This window comes from Octodon degus, unplaced genomic scaffold, assembly GCF_000260255.1.
Source record: "Octodon degus isolate 3935 unplaced genomic scaffold, OctDeg1.0 scaffold00305, whole genome shotgun sequence".
NCBI classification, from domain to species: Eukaryota; Metazoa; Chordata; class Mammalia; order Rodentia; family Octodontidae; genus Octodon; species Octodon degus.
In genome coordinates, this window is record NW_004524881.1 from 945,513 (window position 1) to 960,727 (window position 15,215).

The 15,215-nt window shown below is 39.5% G+C and overlaps 2 protein-coding genes across 4 annotated transcripts in view; one reads left to right on the forward strand and one right to left on the reverse strand.

Annotated features, from left to right (window-relative positions):
* Positions 1 to 15,215, reverse strand: part of Shroom3 (shroom family member 3) — a 336,567-nt gene that overhangs the window by 264,362 nt on the left and 56,990 nt on the right. The gene's annotated exons all lie outside the window — the stretch shown is intronic.
* LOC111814387 (coiled-coil domain-containing protein 160-like) lies at positions 3,321 to 5,468 on the forward strand. 2 transcript variants are annotated; one of them, XM_023707676.1, is made up of 2 exons: positions 3,321 to 3,342; positions 3,559 to 5,468. In XM_023707676.1, the coding sequence occupies exon 2, from the start codon at positions 4,269 to 4,271 to the stop codon at positions 5,226 to 5,228; it is 960 nt and encodes a 319-aa protein (XP_023563444.1). In that variant the 5' UTR covers positions 3,321 to 3,342; positions 3,559 to 4,268; the 3' UTR covers positions 5,229 to 5,468. The 2 variants fall into 2 exon arrangements, with proteins under 2 accessions (XP_023563444.1, XP_023563443.1); XM_023707675.1 differs by having other exon boundaries at positions 3,328 to 3,394.

The following is a 15,215-nucleotide window of genomic DNA, read 5'->3' on the forward strand; positions in this document are numbered from 1 at the left end:
AAGCTTGTTCTAAGTAGGTGCTTTAGACCACTGAGCCATCTCTCCAGCCCACCTGCCAATGTTTTTCCCACAAATTCTCTGTTCATGGCCCTGAGTCCAAGAAATGGAGGTAATAGTTTTGTTTTTTCTTTTTTTTAATTTGGTTGTTGCAGGGTCTCACTATGCAGTTTGGACTCGTGGTGATCCTCTGGCTTTCAGCCTCTTCTGTGCTGGGATTACAAATGTTCACCACTACACCGGACTCTGGCCAACTCAGCCTACCATGGGGGTGGGGCTGGTGCAGCATGTGGTGTGGGAGAAGGAGCCATGGTTCCTGAGCCTGCCTAAGCTTGCCTAAGCAGGTACTTTAGTCAACTGAGCTCTCTCTCCAGTCCCTGGAGATAGTAGCTTTAATTCATGAAAGGACCCAGGACCAAAAACTTACCACAACAGGACTGGAGACACAACTCAAGTATCACTGACTGATCAGTCCCCTACCCAGATACTGACACTGGCAATGCATGCTGGGACTCTAGGTTAAGCAGATGGGCTCACTGCCTTGTTTGTATTAGCACAGGCAGAAGTTTTTGTTTGGTTTGTTTGGCTTTTTAATGCCCCCTTTTTCATGTATTGTGACCAAAGTGCACTTATCTGAGAGTATCAGCTGACCCAAGGCACTCCATGCAGTGATGTCCCTAGGCTCCTGCATCTGAGGGCCCTGCAAGGGAAGCCCAGTCCTTCTAGCCATCAGCATTTTCTCTTCCTGTAGCTCTACTTGTTCCCAACATAGAGAACAGATGGGCAGGAACACAGTGTGATGTGGACCACAGAGAGAGATTACTCTCCCAGGGTGAAGTGTGGGTTGGGGAAGAAAGATGAGTCTAGAAAGCCTGTTACAAAGGTATTGTACTTGACTAGGCTAGGGAGGAAGAGGGACTAAGCTGTGAGAAAAGATGGAAGGGCATACATTTGAGGCCAGTCAGAAGTCTGGGAGATTGCTTGCCCAGAAAAAGTAAGAACAGGATAGGCTATGGACACCTCTAACAAGGCCCAGAACTTCAAACCCATGTTGCTCTTATGTGAGCACGTTGTGAGAACTGTCTAGATATAACTGTTTTGTTGTCTTTCCTACCCTTTCCCACCCTTTCTCATTACCTTTGTTTCAGTAGGAAGAGTAATTTCTGAATATGAAAAGAGACTTGCCGTGCACTCATTGTGCATGCCAGACCTTGTATCTACAGGCTGAGCTTTCTACTCATCTGGAGTTTGAAAATAGGTCAAGACCAATTCATGCTGAAGACCTCATATTATTTATTTATAAAATTGTACCAGATGAGTGAGAGTGATAGGTCTATCCTAGAAAAGATAGACTTATTGGGCTTTTCCCTGTGATCATAAGCAAGATTAAGGTTGGCAATGGAGAACCTGTACTTTGATGGCAAGTCTCAGTATATTTGAGACGCAAAACCCAGCTCTGGTAGTGACTGAAGCTGCACCTTCTACGTCCTATGAGCAATTAAAAAATCTGGAAACAACAGCTAGTTTGTTAATTAAAAGTTCACAGGAAAAAAAAAAGTTCACAGGAGATAGCATTCTAAAGACCACAACCCAACAGAAATTCAGACAACTACAAGAGACATTTTTCATCAAGTAAAAATCATGAAATTAGCCTCTTTTTCCTCTCTTTTGTCTCATTTTCTTTTTGAAACCAACTGTTTTTAACTTTTCCACTCCCTTTTTCTCCTTTACTTGTCATTTCAAACTGGGCTATATTTAAATGTTCATGTACACATGTGTATATAGTATGTATGTATATATTTGCATATAGGTATACATATGTGTAAGCACTGGGAATCGATCCCAGGGCCTTACGCACACTATACCACTAAGCTCACTGTACATCTTGAGCACATAATATGTGTCTTGAATGAAATTTCATGTTTCATATTTTACTAGATATAATTTACAAAATATAAAATTAAATGCATATACAATAAAATTCACCTTTTTCAAAACTGTGAAATTCAGTAGCTTTTAATACATTAACAGAGTTGTGTGTAATTTCAGAATATTTTCACCTCCCCAAATGGGACTTCCTCATTTCTTATAGTCTCTCTCTGTTGTCACTCACACCTCACCCCAGCAACCATGAATTGATTATTATCCCTGTCTATGCCTATTCTATATCCTATGTAAATGACACAATACATCATGAGGCCTTTTTTGTCTGGCTTCTTTCCATTAGCACAGTGCTTTTAAGGTTCCTCAGTGTTATAGCCTGAGTCAGTATTTCAGTCCCTCCCCATTGTCTCCCAGTATTCTTTTTATGGCTAGGTAATATTCCATTACATAGATATATCATGCTTGGTTCATCCATCAACAGTTAATGGAAATTTTAATTTCTCTACTTTTTGGCCACTTTGAATTATGCTGCTATGAACATTCATACAAACACTTACTTAGATGTGTTTTCATTTCACTGGATATACATCTAAGAGCAGAGTTCCTGATCAAGTGGTAAATCTATGTTAAACTTTCTGAGGACTTTCAAGCACTGCTGTATAGTGTTACTCGGCCTCAAATTTTTTAGTACTCTGCTAGTGAAAAGCATGAGGTTTGGTTGGGATTGGTTTATTTTGTTTTGTTTACCAGGGATCCCAGAGGTACTCTAGTATTCAGCTACATTCCAAGTGCTTTTTATTTTTTTATTTTGAGACAGCATCTTCCTAAAATGCCTAGGCTGGGTTCAAACTTTGGATTCTCCTGCCTCAGCCTCCCAAACAGCTGGGATTGCAGATGTGTGTCATGGTGGCCAAGTGTCACTGTGTTTTAGCAAACGCAAGGGTTCTACTACTACAAGAAGTACAGCAGCAAATTTTAGGTGAACAATGAGTGACTGTAGTGTGTATGATTTTTTAAAAACCAATGTCTGACCAGATTTTTAAAAATCAAAATCTTAAGGTTCTCCAAATGTGCTTTTTACTGGCAGTATTTCCCAGGGACCTACCAGATAGTAGTCAGATTTCATCTCTAAAAGTGTCTTTTACTGCCAATGAAATAAATTTTCTTCTAAAGCTTTAGTTGGTGATTACCTAGCTCCCCATCACCCTTGAAGTCTGCTTTATCTGTGAATAGAAGACTGTGAATAGAAGACCAGAAAAGACTGTGATTTCCCCCCATGCATCAAATTTGAACCAATACCCAGCAGCCATCTTGCCCAAGGCCCCATGCCCTTCTGTGGAGGTAGGTTCTCTCCCTTCCAGAGTCCACGTGTCCATGGCAACCTCTGTGAGGAAGTCAGCAAAAGCCCAGCAGTAGACAGTTCCAAGAACTCAAGGGACTCCAGGATGAGTCTAACACAAGGTCAGCCCCACACCAGCCCCAGAGAGGGAAGAAGGGAGCCTCACAGGCTAAGGTGACTTCATACTCCTGCAGGCCTGGGGACAGGCAGCAAGCCCAAAGCCTTTGACAGGGCTTGTTGACATGAATGTGGGTGAGCTCTGCATGTGGGTGTTTTTGTGACATTGCCAAGGAAGTTCATTATGATCTAATCTGCCTTCTTTCTTCCCTGTATTTCAGCAAAATATTAACCAAGTTTCACCCAAGCTTCTCTGCAACAGTCTCCATGATCAATAATCATTCAGGTCTGTGGTGAGGCCTTTCCTGAATTTCCTCCAACTCTTCCTCCATGAGAATCTTACTGAGATGTAAGGCACTTCCTGGACTGACTACCCACCACCCCAACTGCTTTAGGATCACACCACTAATTTTGGAGGTAATTTGGGTGGCAGCTACCAAAAAGGCCACCAAATTTGAGGGTTAAGTATTTCGCTGTCCCTGCAATCCCCCAGCCTGCAGAGGGGACAGACTCTAACAGAAGGTTGCGAATGTGGCATCCTGGGAAGGTGAAGGGTCTTTGAGAACATGGTCCATATTCGTGATCTACCTCTTCCTGGCTGCTGCTTCCCTGTTTGGTTTTCTGCTCTTACCACTTAGTGAGAAGAAAAGGAAAGAAGGAAAAGGATCTCTGGAAATCAGGAGTTGGCTCTTGGCCTATCCTTTCTCTCCTTGACAGATCCCCTCTGATGCAGGCTCAGGGCATGAACTGAGCCTAGGCCAGCCTCACTGGGTCACATTGACTGAATAAGGAGCAGCCACCTGCTGCTGGTCGTGGTCAGCTTCAGGGAGGAGCAGACAGGACTCTCTTCAGCTCAACTCAGAGGAAAGTGATAGCGATCAGTGTGAGACCCTGGACGTGAGAAAGGGAACTGAAAGAAGTACCTGAAGACATGGGTGCTAGAAGAAAACACTGGAAGGAAAATATGTTTACTCCTTTTTTTAATGCAAAGGATGTTCTAGAAGAGGCCACTACACCTGAATCCTCTTCTGAACAAATAGCTGTAGACAAAGCTAAGAGAATGGGAGGAACTGATCATTTCTTCAGTAGAAAGTGTCAAGAAAAAAATAAATTTAGGAGGAAAGAATATATTTCTCATCTAAATGAAAGAGAACAAGAATCAAATTTAAGAGGGAGGGGGATAAACAAGTTCAAGAACAAAGACACAAATTTTTCCTCCTATGACTCATTCAATTTGGATGTCATGAGTGAAGAAAGCTTTAACAGAACAGAAGACCCCTCTTGCAGGTGCAGAAAGGAGTTACGGGCCCTCCCACAGCAAGGCATGAGGAAAAACCTGACCAAAGGAATGTCCCCAAAACTTCGCCTGAACCTTTTGAATGAAGAACTGGAAGAACTCAATATGAAATGCCGAAAAATAGAAAAGGAATTTGAAAATGCTGAAAAGGAACTTTTGAACTCCAAAAGGGAGGTCTCCACAAAATCCCTCCATTTTCAAGAAAAAGGAAAGAAAGACTGGGAATTTCAAGCTTTAAAAAACGACCTATCTGAAAAAGCAACAAATGTTAAAAACTTAACTGAAGAACTCCAGCGAGCCAAAGAAATCATCCACAAGCTGAGTCTAGAGAACAGAGATCTAAAAGAGGCCATGAGGAAGCTGAAGCGTCAGGCTGAACTAGGAAATGCACTCCTGAAAGTAGATGTGAAATCGTACTATGAATTAGAAATAGAAAAGATTCACCACGAGCTTGAAGCCATCAAGAATGAGCTGAGATCTGAGAAGAACCTGCAGGCAAGAAATACCAGAGCCCTTGAGTTGCTTAGAAAATACCTTGCTGCAGTGCGAAGCCCGACAGCTTCCTCTGAATGCTTGACTGGGGAATGTTTTTAAGCTTAAGAAAGCCTTTCATCAGGCAAGTTATTGAGTCAAGTCAGTGTTTATTGTCCTATCTTTGTGTACTACTCAACATATGTGCAATACAATGTAATCTGCACTTTTGGTGAAGCAGAACATCTATAAAAAAATACAGATCTTAGCTTCAAAGTATCTGCCTTCTCTTTCTGACAAAGTTATTGCAAGACTACAAATGCAAATGAAGTTTCAGAAATCATATATATATATAATATATATATACAGTATATGATATATATGTATATTTAACTCAAAAATGCTAGTGATTCACCAGAGTATTTATGAATTCAAATCAGTCCTTTTGTGACCTTGTGAGCAATCTGTCCTTGGCCCATTAATATTCTCCCATTTGTGCTCACCATGGTTAACAGTAAAAATCTTGGCTATGTGTATAAGCATTAAAAAAAAAAAAGGAACTGAGCTGAATGCCATACGATTATATGACTCCAGTAGCTAGAATCATCTGGTATAAGTTTAAACTATTAAACAACTTCCTGTTAACAATTTATGTGTCAATTTCCTTCTGGTCAATGTGCTGACCTTTTAACTTGACCTTGACCTTGTCTTTTTAGCCCTTGCATCCTACTTCCCCTGCCTGGCTTAGGTCAGCTTTTGTCTGGAAGTTCCCCAAATTCCCTGAAAAAGGTCATCTTTTTATTTAGGCCTCATGCCAACTCCCTTTGGCCTCAGGTTGAAATTCTCCTGGGGGTCACGTGAGCTGCACCCCCACTCGACCCTTCCCTGAGATCCCAGAACCACCTCCTCCAGATTCACAGGCCAGACCCACATCTTGTTTCTATAGTTGGGTTTCTCATCTCAATTCATGGTCAGTCTCCCCTTTTCTCCCCATCCCTTCCCAGCTCACAAGACAAGGGTCACCAGCTCCAAGCAAGGGACAGTGTGTCCCCACCCACAGATTGCTAAGATCTCCTACCCACACATCCGAACAGACTGGTAATGTGTGGGTGTTTTATTTGAAACTGAATTCCATGGGAGAGCAATGCAAGCACCCAAGGCTCAAATCCTCCCAGAGCCTGGAAGAAGGGAGTTGTTGGCACTTTGTAAAGCACACAGCAGCCACCCAGGCCCCTATCTTAGAGCAGAGAACTTGGCAGGCATTTTTTTCATGAAGCAGGACTAGTGATGGAGAAGGCCTTGGGGACGGGGTGATGTTGAAAATCCTGATGACCGTGGCATTAGATGTGATTTAGAGCCTGGCCTCGCAGAAACCACTAAGAGCAGACAGCCTTTTGGATCCTTTCTTTTACAACATGGCGAGAATTAACACCAGCCCATTCCAGCAAATGGCATCGAGAGCCTGGTCTGCTGCTGCCCCCTTGCGTTGACAAGTCCAAACTCACAGAGTTCCCGTGGCACTGAGAAAATCAGGTGTAGGGCCAGATCTGATAGATCTAGAATCTCTTTCCTCCACCTCCCTTCACAGGGAAGGAAACCGAGACCCACAGTGAAGCCAGGGTCCCCTTCCTATTCCTCTGGGCCGCACCCCCTCTCAGACAGTGACCCTCGCACCGTATGCACACACACACACACACACACACACACACACACACACATCAGTCTTTGCAATTTGGGCTATCAAGGCACCCAATAGCAAAACCAAGTCCACCCAAATCGATGCACGTCTCATTCAGTGAAAACATCCCCAAAAGACCTTGGTCTTGTGTGGCAGTGCCAGGGAATCAGCAGCAACGAGAGCTGACTCACAGTGAACCAGATACTGCACTAAGGGCTGTATTTTCCAGTTATCCTATGAAGCCCTATAATTAACCCTACCTTACATTTAAAGAAACAAAGGAGAGTTTGAATAACTTGCCCAAAGTCACACAGATGTATATGGCAAAGAATGAATTCAAACTTGGGTCTGTAGTACTGTATATGGTCTGGGCTCCTAACTCTGTCATTATCTTCTGTACTATACTGACTTGACCCCCTGCAAGCTTCACTTCACAAGAAAGGACAGGCATAACCAGAGACCCCTATAGGGGCCATTCATTTACTGTTTTCCACCACCTCCATCCTGTGGTCTCACTTCTCATACTCTCCATAACTGGCTAACACTACCTATGGTTTCCAAGCTGTAGTTCCCAGGCCAGCAGCTCCACCGTGACTCACAAACTTATTAGAAATGCACCGTCTTGGAAGCAAATACTAGGCTCTTGAGTCTACTGCAGTCTTGATCCTGGTCTTCCCAGTCTCCATAATTGTAAGCAATAAATTTAAATTTTTATACATTATGTAGTCTAAATATTACGCTATAGCAACAAGGACTAAGTAGGATACATATATTGAGAAAACTGCAAAACACTTTAAATAAAGATCGAGGGCCAGGGAGATAGCTCAGTTGAGTAAGTGTTTGCCTGGCAAATGCAAGGTCCTGAGTTTGATCCCTGGTACCAAAAAATATAAATAAATAAATAAATATCAAAATAAATGGAAGGACATTCCATGTCCATGGATTAGAAAGCTCAGCATGGCTATAATGACAACATTCCTCAGATTTATCTATAGATTGAATGCAATCAATTTCTATCAAAATCTTACTTGGCTTTTTTGCAGAAATAAATAGGCAAATCCTAACCTTTGTATGAAAACTCAAGGGACCAGAATATTTTGAATAGTCAACAAAAACAAAACCAAACAAAAAAGTTGGAGGATCCATACTATCCTATTCAAAACTTATTACAAAGTTAACAGTCACCAAGACAGTGTGGTACTGGCAGAAGGTCAACCATAAACAGAACAGGATAGAATCAAGAGTCCAGAATTAAACTCACAAATTTACAGTCAACTGATTTTCAACAAAGGCACCAAGACAATTTAATGGTAAAAGAACAATCTTTTTAACAAATGGTGCTGAGACAATGGTCCATAGGCCAAAGAAGTCAAACTTTATTGTTAGATACATAGGACAACCTTATTGCTATTTAGACAGGATTTGAAGGTAACTCCCATGAGTTCATGTATTTTGTTGAAATTTAATTCCTATTGTAGGGTAATTAAAGGGTGAAACAGTGTGACTATGTTGTTTAAAAAGTGGTGGCCAAAAAAAAAATAGTAGCGGCTTTGGGAGGGGATTAGATTGATAATGTCATTGGAGAGTCCTATGATTGGGTACTGGTAGCTGCATCAGAGAGAAAGAGACAGAGGATCTAGATACACATGCACACTCTGCCCCTGGCCCGGTGATACCTTGCTCTACCTCAGAACTCTTAAAAAAAAAAAAAAGAAGACTACAAATTAGAATTAAAACAGAAAAAATTATAAGTGATACAGATTTTGACTTATCAAAGTAATACGAATTTCACACTATTTGTTTTAATACTATCTTCCAATCAGTTATTCATATTCAAGTTCTCACACTAAGGAGACAATACGATGTTTTCACTTGTGGGTCTGATTTATTTTACTTAAGAGTATGTCCTCTAGTTTCCTCCATTTACTAACACAGACTCAAATTTATCCTGTTGTATAGCTGAATAAAACTGCATTGTGTAAAAATAACCACATCTTCCTTATCCATTTTTCAGTTGATGGACATCTGGGTTGTTTCAAGAATTTAGCTATGACAAATTGCACTGCTATAAACATGGATGCACATATATCACTGTGGTATGAGGTTTTCAATTCTGGAAAAATACCCAGGAAGGAACTAGCTGGCTTGAATGGGATCTCCAATCATAGCATTTTAAGGAATCTCCACACTGATTTCCATATTGGTTGTACAAGTATGCACTGCCACCAACAGTGCAGAAGGTTTCCTTTTTCTCCACAGCCTCTTCAGCATTTGTTATTGGCTGACTTCTTGATATTAGCCATTCGTTCTGGGATAAGATGGAATCTCAGTGTTTTAATTTGCATTTCTTGAATGACCGATGATGTTGAATTTTTTTTCATGTATTTACTTGCCATCTGTATTTCTACCTCTGAGAAGTATATATTCATTTCAGATGCCCAATGTTGGATTCTGTCTTTGAATTTGGGGAGCCTGATTTTTAAAAAATTATTTCTATGTTCTAGATAGAAGGCCTTTGTTGGCTATAATTTTTTTTCCCAGTTTTGTTTGTTTGTTTGTTTGTTTGTTTGTTTTTTTCCCAGTACTGGGGATCAAACTTGCGACCTTACACTTACCAGTAGGCACTTATGTCCCTGATTTATATTCCTGGTCCTTTTTTTTCCCCACAATTTTTGGTTTTCTTTTTAGTCTGTCAGAGATTTATTTTGAAGTACAGAAACTTTTCAAAAAGATGAAATCCCAGTTGTTGATTCTTTGAAGTATTTCCCATGCAGTTTGGTTTTTGTTCATGAACTCTCTACCTACCCCCTATGTCTTTAAGTTTTCTATCTATATTTTCCTCCAGAAAATTTAGTGTTTCTGTTTTAATATTTAAATCTTTGATCCATTTTGGCTGTAGCTTTGTTCATGGTGATAGGTCTAATTTTAGCCTTCAGCATGTAGAAAGTAAGTTTTTCTAGCACTGTTTATTAAAGAGGCTATCTTTCTTCTAGTGAGCTTGTTTGGTCCCTTTATCAAAGATAAGATGGCCGAGTACGTTTGCAGTTGTGTCTGCATTTTCTTATCTGTTCCAGTGAACATCAGGTCTGTCTCTATGCCAGTAGCATGCTGAATTTTATCACAGTAGCTTTATAGTACAATTTCAGGTCAAGGATTTTGATACCTCCTGCTTTTCCTTTGTTTCCCCGGATTGCTTTTTTGTTTTTGTTTTTGTTTTTGTTTTTTGTTTTTTGTTTTTTTGAACCAGGGATTGAACTCAGGTCCTTGCACTTGCCAGGGAAGCACTTATTCCACTGAGCCATCCCCCTAATCCCCCAGGATTGCTTTTGATATTCTGAATCTCTTCTGGTTCCAATGAATTTCAGGAAAATTTTCTCTAGCTCTGTAAGGTATACTAATGGTATTTTAATTGGGATTGCATTGAATCTGTATAACAATTTTAGGAGTATGGCCATTTTTATAATGTTGGTTCTTCCTACCCAGGAGCATGGAACATGTTTCCTCAAATCCTTTTCAATCTCTTTTCTCACAGTACCATAATTTACACTGTGTTAATCTTTTACATCCTTTTTGAGATTGATTTCCAAGTACTTTTTTTTTAAATGTTATTGTGAAAGGTGTGCTTTCCCTAATTTCTCTCAGTGTGTTCATTCTCCGTGTACAAAAATGCTGCTGAATTTTGGGTGTTCACTTTGTATACTGCTACATTGCTGAATTTGGTGATTAAATCTACAAGACTCTTGGTGGAGTTTTTGGGGTCCTCTATGTAGAGTATCATGTCGTCTGCAAATAATAATAATTTCACTTCTTTTCCAATCCTTATTCCTTTTATTTTTCTCTCTTATCTAGTTGCTCTGGCTAATATTTTCAGAACTACATTGAACAGGAATGGAGACAGTGGACATCCTTGTCTTGTTCCTGATTTCAAAGTGAAGGCCTTCAGTTTTTGCCCATTTAGTATGATGTTGGCTGTTGGTTTCTCATAGATGGCTTTTATCAGGTTGAGATTTAGACCATCTATTCCAATTCTGTAGGGTTTTATCATGAATGAGTGTTGGGCTTTGTCAAAAGATTTTTCTGCATCTATTGAGATGACCATGTGGCTTTTGTTCTTGGTTCTATTGGTGTATTACATTTATGGATTTGCATATTTTGAACCATCCTTGCATTCCTGGAATGAATCCCACTTGATCATGATGTATAATCTTAATGATTTGCTGCATTCTGTTAGCTATTTTATTGTAGATTTCTGCATCTATTAGGTTATCCTGTAGTTTTGTTTTGTTTTGTTTTGTTTTGTTTTGTTTGTTTGTTTATTTAAGTTGGATCTTTCTCTGGATTTGGAATCAGAGTAATATTTGACTCCAGGAATGAGTTTGGGAGAATTGCTTTCCTTTCAATTTCATTAAAGAGTTTGAGAAAAGTTGGTATTAAATCTTCTCTAAATTTCTTATAGAGGGGCTGGCCAAAATAGCTCAGTGGATTAAAGCACCTGCTCAGGCAGATGCAGGGATCAGAGGTTCGATCCCCTGCCTGCCATGCTGGCCCTGCTCATGGGGTGTGCTGAGACAGGGATTGAGACTGAGCATGGTGGTTTGTGCCTGTAATCACAGCACTTGAGAGACTGTAAATAAGAGAATCACTATGAGTCCAACCTATGTAGTGAAACCCTGTAGACCTTGCAGACCCTTACTAAAATACAAAAATATTTAGGCCCTTACTAAAATAAAATAAATAAATTTCTTATAGAATTCTGCTGTGAATCCATCAGGACCTGGGCTTTTCTTTATCAGTATTTTTTTATTGCATTTTCAATTTCATTTCTCATTATTATGTTATTCAGAGTTTGTATATCTTCTTGACCCAGCTTTCACATTTCATATGCATGTAGGAAACTGTCCATTTCCTCTGTGTTTCCCATCCTGTGAGAGTAAAGATTTTGGAAGTAGGTATTGATAATCTTTTGAATTTCTCTAGGGTCTGTAATGATTTCACTGTTTACTGCATGAGCTTTGGGTTTGTTTGGTTTTTTCACCTTTTTTATTAAGTTATCTTGGGACTTATCAATTTTATTTACTAATTCAAAGAACCAATCCTTTGATTCATTTATTCCTTGTATGGTTTTCTTCATCTCCAACACATTAATTTCTGCTCTAACCTGTATAATTTCCTGCCATCTTTGGACTTGACTTGCTCTTCTTTTTCTAGGAGCTTGAGGTACAGCATAAGATCATTTATTTGGGCTTCTTCTATTTTCCTAATGTGTGAGTTTACCAATGTAAATTTTCCTTTTCAGACAGCTTTCATTGCACCCAACAGGTTTCAGGATGTTGTATCTGAATTTTTGTTTGATTGCAAATATTTTTAAATTTTTTCTTTAATTTCACCTGTGGCCCACTGGTTGTTTAGGAGGTTGTTACTTAATTTCCATGTGTTTAGGGTATTTTTGTAGTTTCCTTTGTCAATACTTTCCAGTTATGTTGGACTGTGATCAGATAGTACACATGGGATAATTTCTATTGCTTTGTAGTTAGTCAAGAGTGCTCTGTGTGCTAGTATATGCTCTATTTTGGAGAATATCCAGTGTGCACCTGTGAAGAATGCATATTCCATTGTTGCTGGGTCCACAAAGGTCCACCAAGTCAATTTCTTCACAAATTTTTATTTAGCTGTTATTTCTTTGCTGATTTTTTCTTTTCTGTTTTTTTTTTTCTTCTTTTTTTTCTTTTCTTTTCTTTTTTTTTTTGCCTAGTCGATCCATTTCTTTGTGATAGTGGTATGTTAAAGTCCCCCATAACTATTGTAGCCCATTTGATTTTTCATGTCTGTTAAAATTTGTCTTATATAGGAGGGTGCCCTATATTGGGTGCATATATATCTATTATTGTTTTATCTTCCTCTTGCAGTTTTCCTTTAACAAGTGTGTAGTAACCTTCTTTATCTCTTTGGATGATTTTTTTTTTTTTTTTTTTTTTTTGTGGAACCGGGGATTGAACTCAGGCCCTTGCGCTTGCCAGGGAAGCACTTATTCCACTGCGCCATCTCTCCGGCATCTCTTTGGATGATTTTTGGTTTGAAGTTGATACTGTCAGCAACCAGGATAACTACTCCTGCTTTTTTCTGATTTCCTGTGGCATGAAAGATTGTCTTCCATCCTTTGACTTTTTAGTCTGTGAATTTCCTTTTGAGTTAAATGTGTTTCTTTTATAAAGAATATTGTTGGATTTTGTTTCTTAATCCACTCTGCTAGTCTATTTTTTTTTTTTTTTGACTAGTGAATTGAGGCCATTTATATTGATAGTTATAACTGATACATATTGGCTTATCTTTGTCATGTTATTTTCCTGTTACAGATTCTGTACTTTTTGCTTCTTTTTAAAAATTACTTGCTCTGGGGCTGGTGAGATGGCTCAGTGGTCTAAAGCACCTACTTAGAACAAGCTAAGCTAAGCAAAACACAGGGACCGAGTTTCAATCCCCAGTACCACATGCTAGCCAGGCCTGCCCCCTGGTGGGCTGAGCTGGCCACACACACACTAAATAAACAAATAAAAAAATAAATAAATATTAAAAAAAATTACTTGCTCTGTTTGGTGGTTCCTTTCTGTTGTTTTTGAAGCTGAAATCACTTCTATCTCTTTTAGAATATCTGTCAGCATTCTTTGTAGGGTTGGTTTTGTAGTCATGAATTTCTTCAATTGTTCTTTGTTGTGAAGGGATCTTATTTCATTGAATTTGATAGATAGTTTTGCAGGGTACATCAATTTGGATAGGAAATTATTTTCTTCCAGGACCTAATATATTTCACTCCAAGCTTTTCTTGATTTGATGGCTTGTGTTGAAAAATCTGTCATGATTTTGATGGGCTTTCCATTGTAAGTGATCTGTTTTTTCTCTCTAGCAGCTTTAAATATTCTATTCTTTTGTTGAATTTCTGAGATCTTGATTATTACGTGTCTGGGTGTAGATTTATTGTCATTAAGGCTGTGTGGAGTTCTATATGCCTCACTTACCTGTGTATCAGGTTCTTTTCTCATATCTGGAAAATTTTCTGCTAGTGTTTCTGCAAATAGTCTTTTTATGTCATTTGTGCTGTTTCCTGCTGCTCCATTGGCACCTATTATTCTTATGTTATTTTTCGTTGCATTGTCTTGTAGCTGCTGAATTGTTATTTATTGGTTCCTTGATAGTTCTAAGAGATCTTTTAGAAGCTAGGGTGATAGCTCAGTGGAATAAGTGCTTGCCTGGCAAGCACAAGGTCCTGAGTTCAATCCCTGGTACCACCCAAAAAAAAAAAAAAAAAAGAGCTCTTTTATTTCACATTCATTAACTGCAACACCGTCTTCAAGGTCTGAAACTCTATTTTCAATTTCATTCAAGTGGCTTTCAATGGCATTCTTAATTTCATGGATATCTGTTCGAATCTGTTTTATGCATTCTAATTCTTTCCTATATTGTTCATTCCATGTTTCTATAATTTTTCTATTTTCCTCTATTTTTTTAATCAGTGTCTTCTTTAGCTGTGTTGAGTAATTATTTCATGATTGTTGTCCTTTCTTTTTGGATCTGAGAGATTATTTCTCCTCTTATTTCTTCTATAGCATGATGTACTTGTTTCTTTACATCAGTTGCTGTCATTTCAGAGATTTCAAGTGTGTGATTTCCAAGTTCTTGTATGTCTTTGTCTCCTGGATTTGTTCTGGGTAGGCTAGAGGACTGAGATTGCCTTTTGCTCCAGTGTTTTGGCAGTTTTGAAGCTTCCAGTAGTCACCCAGATAAAGTCCCACAGGCTTTCCAGAGTTTGCCAAAGTTCTTAAAATGGCTCCAGGCAAGTTCTGCACCTGTTTGCACTGGACCTAAGGATCTCAGCTCTCCTGCATCCCTCAGGCCACTCATAGTTCTCCTAAGTTCTTAAAAGTTTGGACCAGTACCAGCAGAAGCTCCATACCTGAGCGCTGGGGCCTAAAGAAGATCAGAGCTTACCACAGTCCCACAGGCTACCCATAGTCCACCAAAGTTCTTTTCACCGCAGAACTCTGCAGCAAGAGTATTGCCACATGTGAGCCTTGAAGCTGTATTGCTATGAGATAAATACATCTTTTTTTCTATAGAAAGCTATTCAGCCTCAGATATGTTGTTATGGTAATGCAAAACACCCTAACAGACTTTTACTTCACACTATATTTAAAAATTAGCTAAAGGGCAGGCCAAATAGCTCAGCAGATTAAAGTGCCTGCAAGCAGGCACAGGGGCCAGGAGTTTGATCCTTGGGCCTGCTGTGCTGGCCCTGCCCCCAGGGCGCACTGAGATGGAAATTGAGACCGGGCATGGTGGTACATGCCTGTAATCCCAGCTCTTGGGAGGTTGTAAATAGGCAGGTCACTACAAGTACAATCTAGTACTGAGACCCCAAACACCCTGTAGACCCTTCC